Source organism: Phoca vitulina, unplaced genomic scaffold (genome assembly GCF_004348235.1).
Source record: "Phoca vitulina isolate PV1807 unplaced genomic scaffold, GSC_HSeal_1.0 scaffold45, whole genome shotgun sequence".
NCBI lineage: Eukaryota > Metazoa > Chordata > Mammalia > Carnivora > Phocidae > Phoca > Phoca vitulina.
The window spans coordinates 1,821,430-1,841,831 of NW_022589748.1; the positions used below are offsets into that span (position 1 = coordinate 1,821,430).

At 53.3% G+C, this 20,402-nt stretch overlaps 1 protein-coding gene across 6 annotated transcripts in view; it reads left to right on the forward strand.

The window, feature by feature from the left end:
- Nucleotides 1-20,402, forward strand: part of CUX1 (cut like homeobox 1) — a 352,682-nt gene that overhangs the window by 319,168 nt on the left and 13,112 nt on the right. Inside the window, exons 23-24 of one of the 6 annotated variants that reach the window (XM_032430822.1) lie at nucleotides 885-1,149; nucleotides 6,268-7,035. The exons of 3 other annotated variants lie outside the window; for them this stretch is intronic. In XM_032430822.1, the coding sequence (XP_032286713.1) occupies nucleotides 885-1,149; nucleotides 6,268-6,982 (980 nt within the window). In that variant the 3' untranslated portion in view covers nucleotides 6,983-7,035. Of the gene's footprint in view, nucleotides 1-884; nucleotides 1,150-6,267; nucleotides 7,040-20,402 lie in introns of those variants that run through there. 2 more of the 6 variants (XM_032430821.1, XM_032430820.1) reach the window with 2 other exon arrangements.

Here is a 20,402-nt window from a genome sequence, read left to right on the forward strand (position 1 = left end):
CCTCTCCTCAGTCCCTCAGGAGTCTGTACCCCAGTCCTGTCAGCTCTGGCCCCTACCACCTCCACGCCCTCTGCTTTCCTCCAACCCCTCCGCCACCTCCCCAGTTCTGATCTTTATCATTCTTACCTCCTAATTGAGGGCCCTCCTGCTGGTCCTCCCATCCAGTCTGTCCTCAGCTGCAGCCAGAGCAGTCTTTCCAAAACGTGTATAGCTGCTCATACCAGTCCCCTAACTAAAGCCTCTTCATTTCTTCCTACTGTATTTAAGGTCAAGTCCAAACTTCCGGCCTACCCAGACCCTGCCTGTCTCTCCAGCTCCTGCGTCCCCCTCCACACCCCTTGTGCATGTACGTGCGCACGCACACACACTCTGGAACTGTGCCGTCTCGTGCCCCTGGGTCTTTGCACACACTTGTCCCACTTTTTGGAACAGCCTCTTACCATCTTCTACCTCATCACCTATTTTTTCTGGTTAATCACTCCTTGTCCTTCAAGATTCTCCTGGGAAGCCTCCCTTGACCCCTCCCCAGGTGCTCCCTTAGTGCCTCCCCCACGATGCCCCGTGCTTGCCTCCCTCACTGCGCTCTACGGGGATCACCTGTACACTTCCCTACATGCCCCACTAAGCCGTTCGGCAGGGACAGCCGGCGACCCGGCAGTACAGCAGAGCGGGTCCTTGATGAGTGTGTTCTGGGTTTCCGAATGGTTCTAGTCCAAGTGTTTTGAGATGCTCTTTGGAAGAGCAGGGCAGAACAGCCAGCTACCACGATCTACACAAAAGTCATTGTGAGCCCACGGGGCTCCGTGGCGCGCTGGGGGGTCGGGGGCTTGGGCGCATCTCCCAGCGGGGCCTGCAGCTCAGTCCGATCTCTCTCCCTCCCTCAGCATACATGAAGCGGCGGCACAGCTCAGTCAGCGACAGCCAGCCCTGCGAGCCCCCCTCCGTTGGCATTGACTACAGCCAGGGCGCCAGCCCCCAGCCCCAGCACCAGCTAAAGAAACCCCGAGTGGTGCTGGCTCCTGAAGAGAAAGAGGCTCTGAAACGAGCTTATCAGCAAAAGCCATACCCGTCACCAAAAACCATCGAAGAACTCGCCACCCAGCTCAACTTGAAAACCAGCACCGTCATCAACTGGTTCCACAATTACAGGTACGGTCCGGCTCTCGGCCCAGGAAATCAGGGCTCCGAGAGAGCGCGCCATCAGCCCCCACGAAGCGGCTGGTCTGTCCCGCACACGGTGGCCATGAACACTGCACAGGGATGGCGGTCTGGGGACTTGGCCCTGGCCGGCTGGGGGCTAAAAGCTTGGTGTTTGGTCGGTTAGTTGGCTTTTTACGTTTCATTGGAGTTATTAACTCCCAAGATGCAGGGTCACGTGGTTAGAGACACTCCACGTCTGCTGTGGCCAGGAAGACAGTTATCACTTAGTAAGAGAGAACGTAGGCATCCGTGGCTCCGTAGCAGCAAAGGTTTCTTCGTGGAGACCCGAGGGGTCTTGTACAGCATTATCTTCCAAATGAGTTTGATTAGTTTTGTAGTTAAATAAATTGAGTCAAGTTAATGAAGATTTATTGAGCATCTACTAGATCTCCAGACACCGAGCCAAGCGTGTTAATCAGCACCGTCCCACTTGATCTTCACAGTCATATAAGGGACATAGTTGTACCTGCATTTTACAGGTGGAAAACCTAACACTCCGAGGGGTTAAGTAACTGACCGAGGCGGAAGGGCCTAGTGCTCCCCCATAGAATGAAGCGGACTGGAGTAAAATGTTTGGATGAGCTCATGAAAATCCACTGACACGTAATGGCTTGTTGACCATAGCTGTAATCCAGACTTCCTCTGCCAGAAACCAGGACGTCCCAGTGGCCTGATGGGCATGCCTTCTTCTTTAATGCCCTGGAAGTGACCGTCAGTTGCTCGTTCTCATTAGAACGTCCTTTTCTCTAGGGCTCAACAGAACTGGGGCAGGTGCTCCTGGTCCTACCCAGGTGACAAGTACACACACGTAGCCAGTGCAGGCGGAGCCCTCCTGGTTACTTGCCTCAGACAAGCTGTGGGCAGCAGAATATCCTAGATAGCCGGGGGCCGCAGGGAGTTGTGTCTCCGACTGGACCCTGCCTTATCTGTTAGGCTCCGCTGCAGTGTCCCAAGTGGCCCGGCAACCCCACCCCCACCCCCCAGTGCTGAGCAAAGTGGGAGGCTTTAAAATACTAGATGGGACCCGAAATAACACCTTGACTGCTGATGAAAGCTAAGTTCGCATTTGTAGCTTAGTGTGAGAGCAAACAGCCCTGCTGCCTGACCCCCTGGAACCAGGCAAGTTTATCCATCCCCATGCGTGGGCTGGCCCCTGTGAGGGCAAAGAAAGTACACGAGCTGAGCACCACCAGCTTATTCATCCTAAATTTACAGATGAGCTAAAACCAGAGGCAGAGCAAGGCTAGCAGGTGCGATAATGGAGCTCCCTCTACAAGGAAGGAAACTTCAAGAACAGTAGTCAAGGGAAATGAAGGAGAATGAATGGGAACCTGGGCAGAGGTTCCCCAGAGCACCCCCCCCCCCCCCCAGGTGTTGTGCAATCCCATTTTCACTTTCTAGACAGAGAGGTGGATTTGAATATGTACTTTCAAGTCTTCTGCAGGCTGTGTCCATTTAAGTGTGGTAACTCGAGATGACTATCTGAGTAAAATTGCTACCAATTATACAAAGCATCTCGAGAAACCATTTCCTCTGGCCCCGCTGGGGTCACCTTTTTCCCCAGATCTCACCTACAGGCCTCAGCTGAATGGCGGTCACTGCCTCCTGGCCAGGGCAAGCGCTCTCCAGGTTTCTCAGCTTCTGTCACTCATCTTGCTGACAACCATGGGAATGCCCAGCCCATCACAGGTGGTCAGCCGCTCACTGGAGAGTCCCCATGTGTGCATTTAGCATGAGCAAATTCAACCATATGCAACAAAAGTAAAGAGAGAAGGGGAAGAGAAGAGGAGGAGCAATAGAACCTCAAAACTTAGCAGAGGAGCTCAGATCCAGATCTAGAGTAGATGCTCAGTAAATGTTTACTTTCAAAATTAACCACAACAAAGCAGGCTGGGCTAAGACAAATGGAAGGACCAAGGGCAGATTTGTTTCAGCTGCAGAGATCTGGAAAAATATCCTGGAAGAGGTGTGAGATGTGCAGGGTCTTGAACAAAGAACTGAAAAGAATTTTTTTTTTTTTTAAAGATTTTATTTGAAAAAGAGCACAAGCAGGGAAGAGGGAGAAGCAGGCTCCCCTGCTCCCCTGATGCGGGGCTCGATCCCAGGACCCTGGGATCATGACCTGAGCCGAAGGCAGATGCTTAACCGACTGAGCCACCCAGGCGCCCCTGAAAAGAATTTTATAAACCACAAAATAGGTCAGATGAGAAGTGAACACTAGGTCATTCAGAATTGGCATAAAGCCCAAAGTACTGAAGTCACTTGGTCACCCAGGAGGCAGAATGCGGAGCAGAGAGTGAGTGCTCCCTCCATGGCTTTAGCTCTTCCAACTAAATGCTTCCGACGGAGACCAACTTAGCCTGGTAGACCCTCCAGAGCTTCATGTAAGGACTGGCACACATGCACTGAATTCCTCAGGGAGGAGAGAGTTTCTTACATTCTGTGGGAGTTAGACAGGAGAAGTAGATTTTTTTTTTCTCCTGCCCCACCGGAACCCACAGGGAGTAATGGGGAAAGGGGGATCAATTTTTAGCCCCATCAAAAAAATACAATCTTACTTCCTCTTATCTTTTTAAAGATTTTTTTTTTTATTTATTTATTTGAGAGAGAGAGAGAGCACATGAGAGTGGGGAGGGTCAGAGGGAGAAGCAGACTCCCCGCTGAGGAGGGAGCCCGATGCGGGACTCGATCCTGGGACTCCAGGATCATGACCTGAGCCGAAGGCAGTCGCTTAACCAACTGAGCCACCCAGGCGCCCTTCCTCTTATCTTTTCACCCTCAGGGAAATACAAGTATCTTAGGGTGACCAGGTATCTTAGGGCCTGGAATGCCAGAACAGACTACCTAGCACAGGACACCGGGTCTCCTCCTAGAACAGGTCCACCCTATAGAAACTCTTCCAAGCCCTAAATACCATGGCATCCTGCGAACCTTGTGTGACTTGTTTGAAAACCAGATCTGCTCCTGGGACCTGATCTTTCTAGATCAGAAGGTAATATTTTTCATGGACGTGGAGACAAATCTAGACTAAGAACGATGATGTCTCCTGTCGGTTGAGCATATGGTATGTGCCAGGCACTGAGCCAGGAGCATTACAGATGTGTCACCTCATTAGATCCTCGGATGAGCTGCCGAGGGTGGCAGCCAGGATGCCAGGCCCCAGGCATGAAGTTGTCCCTTCCCTCGCCCCAGCCCTTTTACCTCAGCCTTAGCACCTAACAACAGGGATTCTGTCATTCAGAAGGCAGATGGAGGGTCTGAATAGTCCTTTTTTTCTGGGTCCACTTTGTGTCCTGTATTATACATTAATATTTTATTCTTAACATCTCTGCAAGGAAGATGCTATTCTCCACATTTTTCAGATAAGAAATCTGAAGCTCAAAACTGTTCAGGCCCTTTTTTCCAAGCTGTATAGCTAGAGTTTACAAAGCCAGATTTCAACCCCAGGTTGGCCTGGTTCCATAAAGCCTGTGCTCTGTTCTGGGCCAGTCTGCTCCTGGGACTCGGTTAGTACCTGGTAGACCTGTGGCCTGCTGGTCTAGCCTCCCACCTCCCCAGCCAGGGTGGGATGGGGATTAGGTGTTCGCCCCAACTGGCATTCTTGGCTGCCGAGGGGCTTGAAAGGCCTCAGAGTAGGCTTGCCCTCTCACAGCACAGTGTCCAGTAGCCTATTGACAAAGGCTTGCATTTCCCAGGCCCTCACAGTAGCCCCAGAGAAGGAGGAGAGAGTCTTCTGTTACCCCAGGCAACTTCAGGGGGTGGGGGGCGCTTTAGGACCTCACCCTGTAGCTCTCGCTCAGAAACCATCCTCAGGACAAGGGACAGGGCTCAGACTGTGCAGGGAGCAAATAACAGTGTGAGGGACGCCTGAGTGGCTCAGTCGGTTAAGCGGCTGCCTTCGGCCCAGGTCATGATCCCAGGGTCTGGGATCGAGTCCCACATCGGGCTCCTTGCTCAGCAGGGAACCTGCTTCTCCCTCTCTCTCCGTCTGCTTGTGCTCTCTCTGTCAAATAAATAAAATCTTTAAAAAAAAAAAAAGAAAGAAAGAAATAACAGTGTGAACACATAACCACCACCAAGGGTTCTGACACACTAGACCACTTTCTCCCTGGCTTCAGCACTCCCCACATCCAACACAAGGCCTGGCATATAGTGGGCTCTCAAAACATGTTACCTCTATTGGGGTCTGTGTACTGCAGAAAATATTTTTATTGCATGCCTAACCCAAGGGCTTTCGGCAGGCCCAGTTTCTGCAAGACAGTGGGCTTCATGCCAATTTACCTGAGGATGCCACTAACAGTTGGCACATTGATCAGAGGCTTTTCAGCTCTTTGGAATAACCATCTAGAGAGAGTTCTGATTGAGCCTAGTACTGTGAGCAGATGGAAGGAGAAACTCTAAACAGACTTAACAAGAGCCCTTTCTTGATGTCACCAAGGGCCCCAAAACAGGGAAGGCCTGGGCCCATCTGTAGCTGTTTCCTTCAGACCCAACAAAGTAAGGGAGCACACGTTCCCCGCTAGGGGGAACTCTCTGCTTGACTACAACAGGCTTGATGTGTCGGAGCGCGTATTTGGTCTCCTTCCTGCGTGATGAAAAGTGACCCTTCCCTGGTCTTCTCCTCCTGGGGGGGGGGAACTGGTTGAAACATAGTTGCGTGGAACCCTGCCGGGGCCCTGACCCCTGACCTGTGGCTCAGAGCGCGACGCTGACGTTGCTCGCTTTGGGCAATGAGTGTTGGTGCTCTCTTACCAAGTCCTGATGAGGAAGCAGTGGTTCGCACCCATCCTGCACTTCCAGCTGCCCGTTCAGTCAGCGTGTATTACTGTGTGCCACGCACCATGCCCGGCCCGGGGTGTGCACCACCTGCCGGGGATGGAGGGAACGTGCCATTAAACAAGTCGCACTGGCGCGCCGTCCTCGTGGGGAAGAGGGGGCTGGCACCCACCCAAGGGACGACTCAGGCAAAGGCACGGAGTCTGGGAACCGGCGGGGCTGGGGGCTGGGGTGACAGGACCCCCCCCCAGCGGCCCCGCTCACGTCACCCCCCCCACTTGTGTCTCGCAGGTCTCGGATCCGCAGAGAACTGTTCATTGAGGAGATTCAGGCCGGGAGCCAGGGCCAGGCCGGGGCCAGCGACTCCCCGTCGGCCCGAAGCAGCCGGGCGGCGCCCAGCTCGGAGGGCGACAGCTGCGACGGCGTGGAGGCCGCCGAGGGCCCGGGCGCCGCGGACGCCGAGGAGTCGAGCGGCCCCGCGGCCGCCGCCAAGTCTCAGGGAGGGCCGGCCGAGGCGGCCGCGGCCCCGGAGGAGCGGGAGGAGGCGCCCAGGCCGGCGGAGAAGGCGCAGCAGCCGCCGCCCTCGGGGGCCCCAGCCCCGGACGACGCCGACGACGAGGGCCGGCCCCGGGCGCCCCCGCCGCCCCCGCCGCCGCCGCCGCCCGAGGGCCCCGCCGACGGCCCGGGGCCCGTGCCAAACCCCGCCGCCGCCGCCGCACCCGCGGCCGGGGAGGACGCCGCTACCTCAGCCGCCCCGCCGGCGGAGGGCCCCTGCCGGGCCCGGGACGGCGCCGACAGGAGTTCCGCTTTGCCAAGCACCAGCGCGCCGGCGGCCGCCCGCAGGGCCAGCTCGCTGCAGAGCCTCTTCGGCCTCCCGGAGGCGGCGGGCGCCAGGGACTCTCGAGACAACCCCTTGAGGAAGAAGAAGGCCGCGAACTTGAACAGCATAATCCACCGCCTGGAGAAGGCCGCCAGCCGGGAGGAGCCCATCGAATGGGAGTTCTGAGAGGGCGCCGCCCGCCCGTCCCGCCGAGCCGAGCCGGGCCGGGCCGGGCCGGGCCGAGTCTCGCCGAGCTGGGCCGAGCTGGGCCGGGCCGGGCCGAGCCGAGCCGAGTCTCGCCGAGCCGGGCCGAGTTTGGGCCGAGCTGGGCCGAACCGGGCCGAGCCGAGTCTGGCCGAGCCGGGCCGAGTCTGGCCGAGCTGGGCCGAGTCTGGCCGAGCTGGGCCGAGCCAACCCGGGCAGGGCCAGGCCGGGCTGGGCCGGGCTGGGCAGAGGGGCGGGCGCCGACTCCGCGGCCTGGACCGTGTTGCGCACTTACCGCCCTGCGGGCCACAGGGCAAAATCGCCATAGGCCAAGGTGCATATAGAAAACAAAGGAGCATTAAGCCCAATCTATGTCGTGTTTTCAAGGAAGAAAACGGAAATGTGTAGTCGAGCTTTTTTGTACCCTGAAGTGTTTTTTTTATTGCCCTAAGTGATTTCCACAGGTTCTGGAATAACTCTTACAGCTTTGCCTTGCGCCCTCCTCTTTCGTGTGGGCTTTAAAAAAAAAAAAAAATCAAACCCACATATTAAAAGGGGGCTTTTTATCTGCCATCTAATGGCTTCAGAGCGATAATACACTATTATCTTCTTAAACCAGGAAAAAAAAAGGGGGGGAGGGGGGATTTTTCAGAAAAATTAAAAAAAAGTTTTTGTAGCTGTTCAGTTGCCACTAAGAGATTGCACAGTCAAACCGACTCTAAACACACTAGTTTGGATTCCTAAATATTTTCAAGTAAAGAATCTTCTCGTTTGAAACTTTGAATTAAAATAAAACACATTTACTCCACATATTTTTTAACAAAAAGAAAAGTCACATCAGGAAACTATCTGATTTTGTGGTAGCTGACGTAGTGTTTTCTTGTACGTGAATAGAATCCTGACATGTAGTGCACATTGATCCATAGCTTTAACTGACTCTGGGCTTTTGCTGGCCAGGGTCTGTTTAATACACTCCATTCTAGGCCAAATCAGGACAAAAAGAAAAGATCCGAATCTAGGTATTTTATAATCTGCTTTTTAACCTCTAACCGCAGAGCACGCTGATCAGACCTCATATCTCGGAGGTTTAGGAGACAAGTTAGAACTGTAGCATGTCCCCGTTCATTCTGTTTAATTTATGGTGTCTACGTCTGTGTTAGCGCGTCTGCACACGTGCGAGCGTGTAAAGCAAGGAGGAAAGAGTGGGCCGCCGAGGTGGCAGCAGGCAGTCGGGGGGGCCGCAGGGGCCCGGCCCGCGTGGGCAGCAGGCTTTCCTTGGCACAGAAGGCAGCACACCCCACAGCACTCTCCCGGGCGCCTGATGGACTGAGCCCCACCAGGGGCCGCCGCTCCCCGGGCCTGGGCAGGGCTCTCGCGCACGCGCACTCTCTCTCTCCCGCTCTTCCCACCACAAGCACTGAGGACTGTTGACGTCGTGGGAAGCTTCCTTCCCTGCAGAAGAGAGAACGTGGCAGTCTGGGCTCTGCTCCCACCCCTGTAGAGATGGCCCACACTCACACCAAAACGTTGTTGCTCTTCACTTCCAGACCAGACCATTCATTGGCCCTTCATTCATTCTGCCTCTTGGAACAGTTCTTTTATGCAGTCTAGGGCAGTCTAAGTACAAATCAGAAGTCTAACTTGTCTCTGATTCCTCCTGTTGTCTATGTGTATATGCGTGAGAATAGAGGTGGATGAGAGTGTGCGTGTGTGCGTGTGTGCAATTTTATACGTCTGTGTATTTTCTTAAGTACCTGTGCACACATAGAGTGCATTACTGCCACCTTTTTTCAATAAGCTGTTTTATCAGTTACGGCTTCTACAAGTTTGCTAATTTAGACTCCTTTATTGCCATATCTTTAAACTAACAATAGATGATTTCGGTATATATATATATTTTTTTTTTGCTTATTTATAGGTGCTGTATTTTATTATCTGATTGTTAGGAAGGGATGAAAGGGGCAAATATTCTTTAGAGGGATAGACTGCCGGCAGTATTGGGTATAATTTACAAGATGTAGTTGTCATACTGTATATTACTGATTGAAAACTTTTTGACCGTATTGTGTATCATTGAAACCTTTGTCTTAGGTCAACATCTTTGGATGGCATTTTAATGGTGCATTCATTATTTCTTAAGTTTAATTAATATTACCTTTTTTGATTTGGGGGGGGTGGGAGGGAGTTATAATTTTCAAGGTATGCTCCCGCTATTACACCTCAGTGTGCTTGTATTAATTAACTTGTAGGACTTTGACTGTAAGATGTGAAACCACATTTCTTGCATGATGTTTTAGGAATTATGTAGTTCATTTACAGTCTTTTAACCTGCAACCGCAGCACTTAGTTCAAGTTTTCACAAATTTAAGAGTCACTACACTAAAGACAATGCCTTTTCATGAATAAGAAGTTTTCAGAAGGCTCTAGGAGGCTGGGAGGCAGGCTGTTTGTCTTTTGATGGTCGTATCATCTCTGAACTTGATACCTGGTTCAGTGAGAAGAGAATTCAAAATGGAGGAGCTTAAGGGGAAACAGATTACCATCTGGCTCGATGCAGGTGCATTAAGAAGAGCGAGTTTGCGTTAGTGACCCCCTAGGACAGTGAGTAGCAGAGCCCCTGACAGTACTGTGGTGTCCTCTCCACGAAAACCTCGAGGGAATTTTGTCATCGTGTGTGATGAATCTCTGAATATCTGATTTTCATTAGAATGAAAAGCAGGGAGTTAACCAGAAATACTAAGGGTAGTGTTTTAGTTTTAAAGGCATGACTGTTATTTACAAAGGTGTTCAATCCGAGGAAATTGAGAAAGTAGAGGTTTGGCCATCCTAGTGGCCAAATAGTAACAGTCTAAAACAGCCACTTTGGCTCTTCCAAGCGATTTAGTCCTTTTTGTTGGGTTTTGTTGGTTTGTTTGTGTTTTGTTTTGTTTTTTTTAAACTAGGTTTTTGTTGATTTCCACTCTACCTTTTTTGCCAGACTTACATCTGGGTGCTCGATACAATCAGTTGGTTAAAGTTTGCTTGCGGTTCTGTGTTTGTATTTTTTTTCTCTATTTATTTTTTTTTTTTTTTAATTGTGATCCCAACCCGATGATCTTTTGTGTTAAGCTTTCACTGTCTGTAATACTTCTAAGAGCTGCCACTAAATAACAGAAACCTTTCAGGGGGTCGGGGGCAGCGTTCCCCCCTCCTCGTTGCACCCCTCAGTTTGAGTCTAAGGGTTGATCTTTCATCTTGATAAGCAATATTCAAGTGCCTTGAACAGCATCCTCTCCGGGGGGCTTCCCTTCAGCTGGCTGGCATTCCAAGCAGTAGCTCCCACAGGCAGCCGACCTCTTCCTCTTTATGCTCCATCAGTTTAAAAAGCTGATTTGTACCTCTCCCCTGGGGAAAACGGTTCCGTATAAAACACTAACACTTAATTACAAGCTCCATTATACCATTTTAAATGGCTTCTTTTTGTTAATTGGAGGCAGTGTTCATAACTTAAGGTTTTTGCCGTTACTTAGCTGGCTAAGTGGAGGCTCGGTATAAAATCAGTGTTCACGTTCAGCCTCTTGACCCTTGGCTCCCACCCACTCTCCTTTGTGGGGTATCTGAGGTGGAAGGTGCACGGGTTCTGTCCCAGACCTGGGCCCGCTTGCTTCCACCGCCTGGCTCCCAGGTGACCGCCAACCTTGAACTTCTGGATCAGTCGGGATATCTGTGATTTCTGTCCGCCAGCCCGCCTGCCCTTCTTTAGAAAGGATTACCACAGCCAGCTAGCTCGACTTGATTATTCTCGGGGCCGACCTGCGGTGAGGAGCATCACGACCCGAGGTGGCTCGTGGGCAGCAGACTGTCCTGGGATGCAGGCTTGGAGAAGTCTCCAGGAAATGCCAGCATCTTGACTCGTATGACTACTATCAAACCATGGCCACTCTGTCTGTAAGAGTGACTGAGGCAAAAAGATGACAGTTGTGGTCTCCCTGCCCAGTGTCCTTGCTTTTGGCATCTTTGTTTTCTCCCCATTTAAAAACCATCCTGTCCGATGCGGACATTCAGGTCCGCTGGCTGGTGGTCCAGACCGAGAGGGCTACAGAGCTTTGGGTTGAGGGTTCCTCTGCGCTCTCCGTGGCCGTGAGAGACCCTCCCCATGGACTCCCACCGCCCGGGCGCAGCTGGCCAGCTCTAGGAGGAAGGAAACCCCTCGTCTGCCTCCCTGGCCCGAGCCACGTCAGCTCAGCTCGTTGCCCTAAGATCGTTGCCCCAGTCATGCCCTAAGAGGTTGGGACAAGAGTCACACCCCACACCCCCTACCCCCCCCAGTCCAGGTACTTTCCTGGCAGGTGGACTGGGTTTCTTTGTTCCTCCGGAACTCCTGCCCTCGCTCGCAGCGGTGATCAATGAACTCTATTGACATTCTATGCAATGTTTCTCCTCCCTCCCATTTTAGGAAAACCTCACTGAAGATAGCGGAGGGGCCCGGGGGGAGTAGATGCACGCCCTTCTGGGATGTGCGCAGCGTGAAACAGTGTTAGTGACTTACTCCATCTTGAGCTGGGGGACAACAGCCATTGCCTTAAATGCACTGTGACAGGCGCCTCTCGACAGGCCTGTGAAAACAAAGAGTCTGCCCTTAGCCATCTCGAGCCCCCACTTTGGGAGGCCAGCAAGCCAGCCGTGCGGGGGAGATGGAGCAAGGCGAGGTTCGGGCCTGTGTGGCCAGCATGGTGGGCTGTTTGCCACGTCCCTTCAGGCAGGAGGTTTCCTTCCCTCCCTGGATGGCCTGCCTGTCAGCACCCTCCTCCCCATTTGTCCCCTTCTACCTCACTAATCTATGCTCCCACTTGACGCTACTCCTCCCCCCATTCCCGTCAGAACCGCGAGGCACAAGTGGGCTCTTGGGGGGGGGGGCGGAGAGTGCTAGAAGCGTGGCGTTCATGAGTGTGTCTGGGCCTGGTGAGCAGGCTTTCCTTCCCTCTTCTCTTTTGTGAGCACAACATGGACAGACAGCTGTGCTCCGTGAGGCACATGGAATTTTCTCTTGACTTCCACCTGTCCCTGACGCTCTGACGGCTGCTTCCCCTGCAGGCAGGGGCGGTCTCAGGCCTCAGAGGGCCTTGCTCTGGCCTGCCTTTGCTTTCTGCCCAGTCCTGCTCAGCTGTTAAGATCTGTCCGAGCCATTTCCCTTGCCCTGGGCTGCCCCTAACTGGCCACGTGAGGACACTGCCCCAGGATTCCTACCCGGAGTTGGGGAACTCTGTCTTTGTCTCTGGCACAGGGAGGCCATGATTTCAGCTCCACTGTGAGACCTCCTTTGGAAGCGTCTCGAGGCCGGGAGAGGAATTGGCGTTCTCCCGTCCGCAAACCCAGTCTTCAGTCACATGACTCTTCCCAAGAGTAGACCAGTTTCTACGCAGTGCAGAAAACAACCCCAGCTCCCAGAGCCGCTGGTTAGACGTGGGTCCACCCTCTCTGGTGGCCAGAGTGTTCTCCTGGTGGAAAAGAATTGGAAGTGGGAGCCTAAGGATTTGTGCCGTCATCGGGCGCTTGGGCATTTGTCAGGAAAAGCCCACGGTTAGAAATCCCCCCCCACCCCCCAGTGCTTTTGTGGTTTCGTGTGGGCCTTGGTGGCAACAGGGGAGCCTTCGTGACCCCCAAGGCAGAGCTCCCGCCCCAAGTGGCCAGATGGTGGCCTGGGCCTCCAATGTGACAGAGTTCTGTTTCCCGGTGCACTGAAAACGACCAGGAAACAAGTTCCCAAGGAAAGTTCCAGAAAGATCCAGCCTGTGAATCCTTAGAGATGTGCTGAAAGCAGAGGCCCAAACCCTCAGAGTGAATCAGGAAGGCAGAGGAGGGGCGAGGAGGGCAGTGAGCTGGGCAGGAAATGAGCCCCGCCCGAGGTCCCTGCCCCATCCTCCCCAGGGAAGGAGGAAATGCAGCTTCCCAGTCTCTCCCACTTGCGGGACCCGCCCGCACCTGCCCAGGCCTTGCTGCCATCCTCCCTCCACCTCCCCTCCAAAGATACTGTGACCACACTGTCAGTGGTATCTCCATTCTAATTTTTGCATGAAGTGACATTTAGCTTTAACAAGACATTTCCAAAGCGCCTAGTCTCCTCCGGAATGCTAACTTTAAAAGTTGGGCATTGTAGGCGAAGAATCCTAAAAAAGGCTAGCGAGAGAAAGGCATTAGGCTATGCATAAATGTGCACTTCCCCAACCCCCTGTTATGAACCTTTGAAAATAACTTTGAGTTGCTTTCCATGGGTCATTATAGTTTCTCCAGCGACGTTAGGTATTGTCTGTGTTACTGTCATTTCTGTAGCGTTTAGGCTTTAATTTCTACCACAAAATATGCTATATGCTATGTATCAAGCTTTCTGTGATCAGAAAGGAAAGGTGCCTTATATCCCAATGTCACGGCTACATCCCTATGGAAAATAATCAGAAGCACAGTGTGTACGGAAGCGTTGGGACTTCCGTTGGTGAAACCAGACACCGTTCAGCAAGATGCATTGAAAAAGTGGCACGGGGCTGCTTTTGTTTGAAAGTTCCTCTCCTTTTTCGTTTTTCCATCTTTTGCTTTGCTTGCTTTCTTTGCTTTCTTTCCTTTTTTTTTTTTTCGTAGTTTGCTTTAAACAGAAAGCACTTAAGTAGATGACTATGTGTAAAAAGCTCTGTGCAATAGAAATCCTTTTTCTTCATTTTTAAGAGATAATGTATTGCACACCAAATGAACTCAAAGTAAGCTTTAGACCAGGACGATTCAGGTTGTGGATGAGTATGTTCACTGTAGTTCCGTTTGTTCATGAACTGAAGGGAAAACAGGCCTCCCCAGCCCCCCCCCCTTTCTCAGCCTGCCTCTTGCTGACCACCGAGCTAGGTGTGCAGGGCCCCCAGGCCCCGGGGCAGGAACCGCTGGCTGGGTGGCAGGGGGGTGGGGGCGAGTCGGGGTGGGGGGGTGACTCAGCAGCTAAGAACCCTCCCGAGGGTGAGAACACAGCCATCCCTTCCAGCACTTAACCTTTTCTTGTTGAGATGGATTGACTGCTACTGACCTGCCAGTGTGCGTGAGGATAATTATAAAAGGATGTTTCCTTGAGAAGAAAAAAAAAAAAAGTTTATTTCTATCCTCTTCTATTTATTGTTAGGTTAATCATTTAAGTTCTTATCAGGAGTGTATTGTTGTTTTGTGTTGTTGTTGCTATAAATGCTTTTTGCTATCACTCCAGTGGTTACTGTCTTCGCCTCCTGCCCTCTCCCCCCCCCACACACACACCCCAAAAGAACCGAAGGGCCTGGGGATTGGACTGGGGGGCAGAGTGGGCTTCTCCAGCAGAATCAGACTTCTGGCTCCAGAGTAGCCGCTCAAAAACTGGTCGTCTCCACATGTCCAACTTGTTAAATGAGAGAGTTGAAGAACACTCGTGTGAGGAGCTACAGAGACTTAGAAAAGCAAAGTTCAGTTCCCCAAAGCCTCCTAGAGCCTCTGGTAAGCCTTCTGGGTTCATGAAGTTTCAGCGAGGCCTGGTCGGAGCGGGCGCAGTGGCCTGGTCGAGACCATGGCTTCCGAGGGAGAGAGCGGTTTCTTGCAAGGCTCGCGTGGGTTGCTCTGTTTTGTTGGCTTTTCTTGTCGTTCTTGTGGTTGTTTCCCTTGCATACAAAGTTGAGTCAGAACCATCTTGCGAAGCAACGGTGTTTCCGAGTCCGGCTTGAGGACCCTCACCAGGGAGGTCATGGGGGAGCCCCTTTCCCCCTTCATGTGGTGAAGCGTGGAGTGGGGGGAACACGTTGCTTGCTAATCAGGTGTGAAGGTGAGGTGGGGTCGGCCTTCCGGGCCCAGGAGGAGGGGGCTCCCCGCGAGGCCGAGGTCCAGGTGGGGCCACACAGCCGCCCCGTTCGCCGCCGCCCCCAGAGGGCCCCCCAACCCCCGCCTCGCTTTCCGTGCCATGACTTCTTCCCCTTCTCTGAAATCGTTGGGGGTCCTGATCTTGTTCTCGTCTCTCTGAAAGAAAGCCCTCCGATGAAATCATCGCCCCCATCCCTCCTCCTGCGCCCCCCACCAAAGGGTTTTCATTTCTCTCGAATTAGTCTATGCATTTCTCTCTCTTGAGCCGTTTTCTGCCTCTTTCCTTGAGAAAACGGGCATCTCCTGTCCCATCGAGACCCCTCAGAAAATGCTGTGCATTTTGGAGACGTGAGGATTCATGCAAAAACTCTTACAGCATTTGAGAATAACTGGTCGGAAAATAGAAGTGGGGAAAAAAAAAAAAGGAAAAGTGGGTTTCCCCGCGTCCCTTTCCACTGAGACCTAGCTCTTTGCGATGTGCAATAACTACTTGCCATGAGAGCGGGTAGCGCCACGCTCCTGTCCAGACTACTAACGCAGCACAAGACAAGCTCGCTCGCAGAGTGGCGGACTTCTTCCGGAATACCTTTCATAAGCTCAGCTCCCCCCGCCCCCAGTGTATCGTGGTGTCTTTACATTTTAGCAGTATTTTATATTTTCTGTAACGCACTAAGTCTTAGATGTTTTTAGAGCTCGTTTGTTAATACAATCACAGACTTTTTTTTTTTTAATCCTCACAGAGACCCAATTGACCAAAAACAAAAACAAAAAAAAACAAAAAAGAAAACCAACAACAAAAAAAAAGGCGTCATTTTTGTACAAATAGCTTCGAGAAGCCTCTGTTGTGTTGCTGTGACCCATCTCTGGTAACATTTTTTTTTTCCTTGCTATTTGTTTTCGACATTAAGAGTCAAAAGTTGATCCAGCTGGCGTGGGGGTGGGGGAGGCACCCGTCGGCCCCTGGCGTTGTCCCTTCGGTCCTTGGCTAGCCATACGATGTTTGTTCTCAGCACTGTACAACGGTCCCTATATGATATGGAGAAGCAATATCACTGTATGAAACTCACACCATGTATTATTATTATTCACTAGCACCCTAGGTGTGATAATTGAAGTAAATATCTTTTATACAAACACAAGAACGCGTGGGTTGTTTTTATTTGAAGTGCCCCGGCCTGAGGAGAAGCAGCAAACACTCTCATTCTGGGTCCAGAGGGCACCTCAAGAGTTGCCATGCCCGAGGTAGCCATCCCTCCACCTGCTGGTGCTTGTGGTCCCGTGGGGCCGCCAGGCAGGTGGCGGCAGAGACCTCGCACGGGGTCGGGTGTGCGGGGGTCTGGGCACCGCTCTCCATCGCGTCTCCAGCCGGGCCTGCGTCCCTGTTCCGCTTGCTGTCGCCGGCCTTACTGTTTGAGTAGCCTTGAAATGCTGACCCTCCTGGCATCCGCTTCCTTGTCTGAGAAATGCGAACACCATCGCTTGTCGCGCAGGCTCGCGAGGACCGGGGGTGGTGGCCGACGGTGCTGGGCGAGGCACCAGGCTGATGGTGGCAGCCCCGCTGAGTGGGGCTCGGGTGCCCGGGGGCCGCGGCCAGGTACCCCTGGGGGGCAGCCCGCACCCAGCCAGTGGCCTGGCCTAGCCTGCTCTGTGTGTGTGTGTGTTGGGGGCAGGGGGGCGGTGTGTGGCGTCTCTCACTTTGTCCCTGAATCCTGATGTCAAAGACAAGCCCAGGGTACCCGGTAACATGAGCAAGCATGAGTGGAAAGAGGAAGTAGGAAACGGTGTCTGTGGGTTTCTGGAATGGTCGGGCTCCTGAGAAGGGGTCTCCAGCCAGTGCTCGGGGGCTCTGCAGAGTTGGCTGCGAGGTGGTCCACGTGCTCCTGACTGAGGAGGTTTCTCATCTTGAAATCTAGAAGGTTGGAGGAGAATCGCCATTCTTACCGATGTGTGACGGGGCCGGGGGAATTGGTTTGTTGCGCGGTAATTTGTAGGTTCCAGAATGTGCAGTAATTTGTAGGTTCCAGAATGTGACGCTCCCACATGTGGTACAGAAGCCATCCTCCCTCCAGTGGGAGAAGCCCCCGCAAGCACAGGACAGTCTCCCCCAAATGTCTGCCCCCACAGATGGCAGAAATTAGGATAAAACCAACAGAGCTCTGTTCTGAGTCTGCCTCTGCTAACATTCTACTTCTCCGCTGGCTAGTTTAGGTATGCCCCCCTCATTAAAGATCTGTTAACCAAATTAAAACATAAAATGTGAAAAAATAAAAATAAAGAACACTTGGCACAAAGACTTCTAACCCAGAAAGTCTCCCCCGGTGCTTTTAAAGTGAGATTTAATTAAGCAAAACTATAGTCGCACGTGGTTCCGTAGGCCTGACTCTGTAAACGGCCAGCTCCCGAGGCAGGGAAGGGAGCAGGGTTTGGTGCTCCGACCAACGGGCTGGTGTCCCCGCTCCAGGCAGAGTCTCAGCCTCCCTGTGTGTGGCCTCCGTCTCCCTGAAGTTAAGTGGGTCTCAACAAAATGACCCCAGGAAATACGATTGGTGATATAGAGGCTGAGGCCACCTGATGACATGCAGTTGACCCTTGAAAAACACAGGGGTCAGGGGCGCCAACCCCCGACGCAGTCGAAAATCTGCATGTAACCTTTGACTCCCCGAAAACGTAACTACTAATAGCCTAGTGTTGACCCGAAGCCTTACCCATGACATAGTTGCTGAACACATATTTTGTATTTATACGTATAATATACTGTATCCTTACAATGAAGTAAGCTAGAGGAAAAAAAGTTATTAAGAAAATCACAAGGAAAATACATTTACACTAGGGAACCATAAAAAATCCGCGTGTACATGGACCCGCGCCATTCAAACCCGTGTTGTTCAAGGGTCAACAGTAATCATCAGTGTGCGAGTCATCCGCTGTGATCCTGCCTGCTTGTGTTTTTGAAAGGGGCTCCGAGTGGCTGCCTTGGGTTGGGGTACGTTGCTGCCTCCTCCACAGTCCCTATCGCGCCGGCTTTGGGGGGCACACAGTTTGCCGGTCTCCTCTTGGACACGGCATTGGTTTCTGGGCAGGGGCGTGGGGGCCGAGCTGAGAACGCCGAGGGCTCGGGAGAGCTGTTTTGATGTTGGTCGGGGGGGAGAGGCTTCTGGTCACCAGACCCTTGATCTGCATCTGGGCCTCCCCCCCAGGGCGGGGGGAGCCACGTTAGTGGAAGTGGGATGCGCAGCGCGTGCCCGGTGGGGGCCAGGCACTCAGAAGTGACTGCCTCCTCCAAGAAGCTTGGGCTCTCAGAAATGTCGAGAGGAAGGGCCATTTTTTTTCCTTTGTTCAAGAAGTTGGTTTGTGGACAGGTGAAAGGCTGCTCTGTTTGGGACAGCGGAGTGGGGGGCTCCGGGGAGTGAGGTTTGAGGACCCCGCTCACTTCACAGTGAGGCATCGGGACCCTTCTGTGTGGTCAAGTGGCAATGCGCTCGAGTCCCAGGGTCTTCTCTCACCGGCTGGAGGGCGACCTTGGGCAAGTCCTAGTCAATGCTCAGGAAACCCTTTCTGAGACAATGCATAAATTTAGCTTCTTTGAGCTTCCATTTCTATCTCTGTGGAGCTGATATGATAATGCCAGACCCGCAGGGCTGCCGGAGCAGGGCGGGGGGCGGGGGGAGTACCGGACGATGACACCTGTAGACTGTTCATTACAGCGCCCAAGCCCACGGCAGGCACTCAGGACCTGTTAGTGGTGGCGCTTGATGTGGCTGTTCTGTCATCAGATTTGGTGGCTGGAGCAGCTCCCTCCGGTCAAAGTCCTTTCCACCTTGTGCTGGATCCAGAGGAGCCCCTACACGGGAGCGCGGGTTAGCCGGAGCTCCGGCGGCCGGGCCTGACCACCGCCAGTGATGCCCAGTGATGCCCAGTGATGCCCGAGATGCACGCAGGCGCGCAGGCCGGGCAGCCGAGTCCCCCACCCCCAGCAGCTCTCTCCAGCCTCTGCTAAAAATTTAGGTCTCGATTCCTGTGTGGCTGAAGCTGCCACGCTGGACCCGGCCACAGACAGGAAGGAAGGCCCCCCCGCGCCTCAGTCCTATGGAGAGGGGGACCGTGCCTCCCACAGGGGCGGGTTCCTCTTAGAGGCCCATCTGACTGAAGCATCTGGTGAGGCTGCTCCCCGCCCCCGGACCCCCAAGCCCAGGAGCCTCTCATGTTTGAGGAGAGCAGATCCTCCGGGACAGTGGTTCTCGACTGGGGGGGACTTTGCCCCTCGGGACATTTGGCAGCGTCTGGAGGCATTTGGGGCTGTCGCCGCTGGGCAGGGTGGTGCCTCTGGCATCGAGGGGAGAGGACAGAGATGCTGGTAAACACCCTACAAGGCATCGGACAGTCTCCCCACGCCCAGCAAAGAATGACGTGGCCCCAAATGTGAACAGTGCTGAGTCGAGGAGTCTGGGGCTCCTTGATGGACGTAGTCAGCAGATAGTCACCGAGAACTGCCCTGTGCCAGGGACAACGTGCTCCAGGCTGGGAGTCCGGCAGCCTCAAGCCGCTGCCAGCCCAGAGGGGAGGCAGAGCAGTGCAGAACCACAGCCCAGGCCTTAAAATGGGAAAAGGCATTTGAGGAGGCAGGGAGAGCACCCCAGAATGAGGGGAAGCAGGTGCACAGAGTCAGCAATATAGCAAGTCAGAGGAACAGCAAGCCCCTGCGTGCGGGCAGGGCAGGCAGGTGGCAGGGGGATAGCTGATAGGCATAGAGGGCTAACCATGCCACTGATCTGCAGTGATAGCAGGGGACAAACGAGGAGCTTGCCTTTCAGTGGGGGCAGACAGTAGACCAAATAAGTAAGTAGGACGTAGTGTCTTAGACAGTGGTCAGCGTTACAGGAGAAAGACAAGGTAAGGGGGACTGGAAGAGCAAGGTGAGGGGTTAAAGTTTTAAATCAGGCGGTCAGGGTAGGCCTGGCTGAGAAGATAACATGTGAACAGTCTTGACAGAGGGAGGGGGATGAACCATGCCAATGTCTGAGGTAAGAACATTCCAGGCAGAGGGGAAACAGTAAGTGCAAAGGTCCTGTGGTACAGATGTGCCTGGGAGCCAGAATAGCCGAAGTAAAGCCACCAAGGGAAAGAGTGGGAGGCAGCCAGGTCGGAGAGAGGAGAGAGGGAGAGGCAGGGCAGGAGGCGGGGCCTTGTAGGCCGATGCAGCGTTTTGGCGGTTACTCTGAGGGACGTAGGGTCCATTGGAGGGTTTGGACAGAGGGTGGTCTAATCTGACTGTTGAAAGGCTCTCTCTGCCTGCGGCTTTGTGACTAGACCATAGGGGTAAGGGTGGAAGAAGGCAGATCGATGAGGAGGCTGTTGCCATAAGGACCAGAGGCTCTGATTCGCACCAGGTGGCGCAGTGGTGAAAAGTGATTGGATTCTGGATGTATTTTGAGGGTAGAGCCAAAAACAGGACTTGAGACAGATTAGATGAAAGGAGTGATAGAGAAGAGCAAGGATGGGCTTGGGGCTGAGCCACTGAACCGAGCCTGGTCTCTGCTCCCCCAGCACTGGGGACACCACCTCCCGGGCT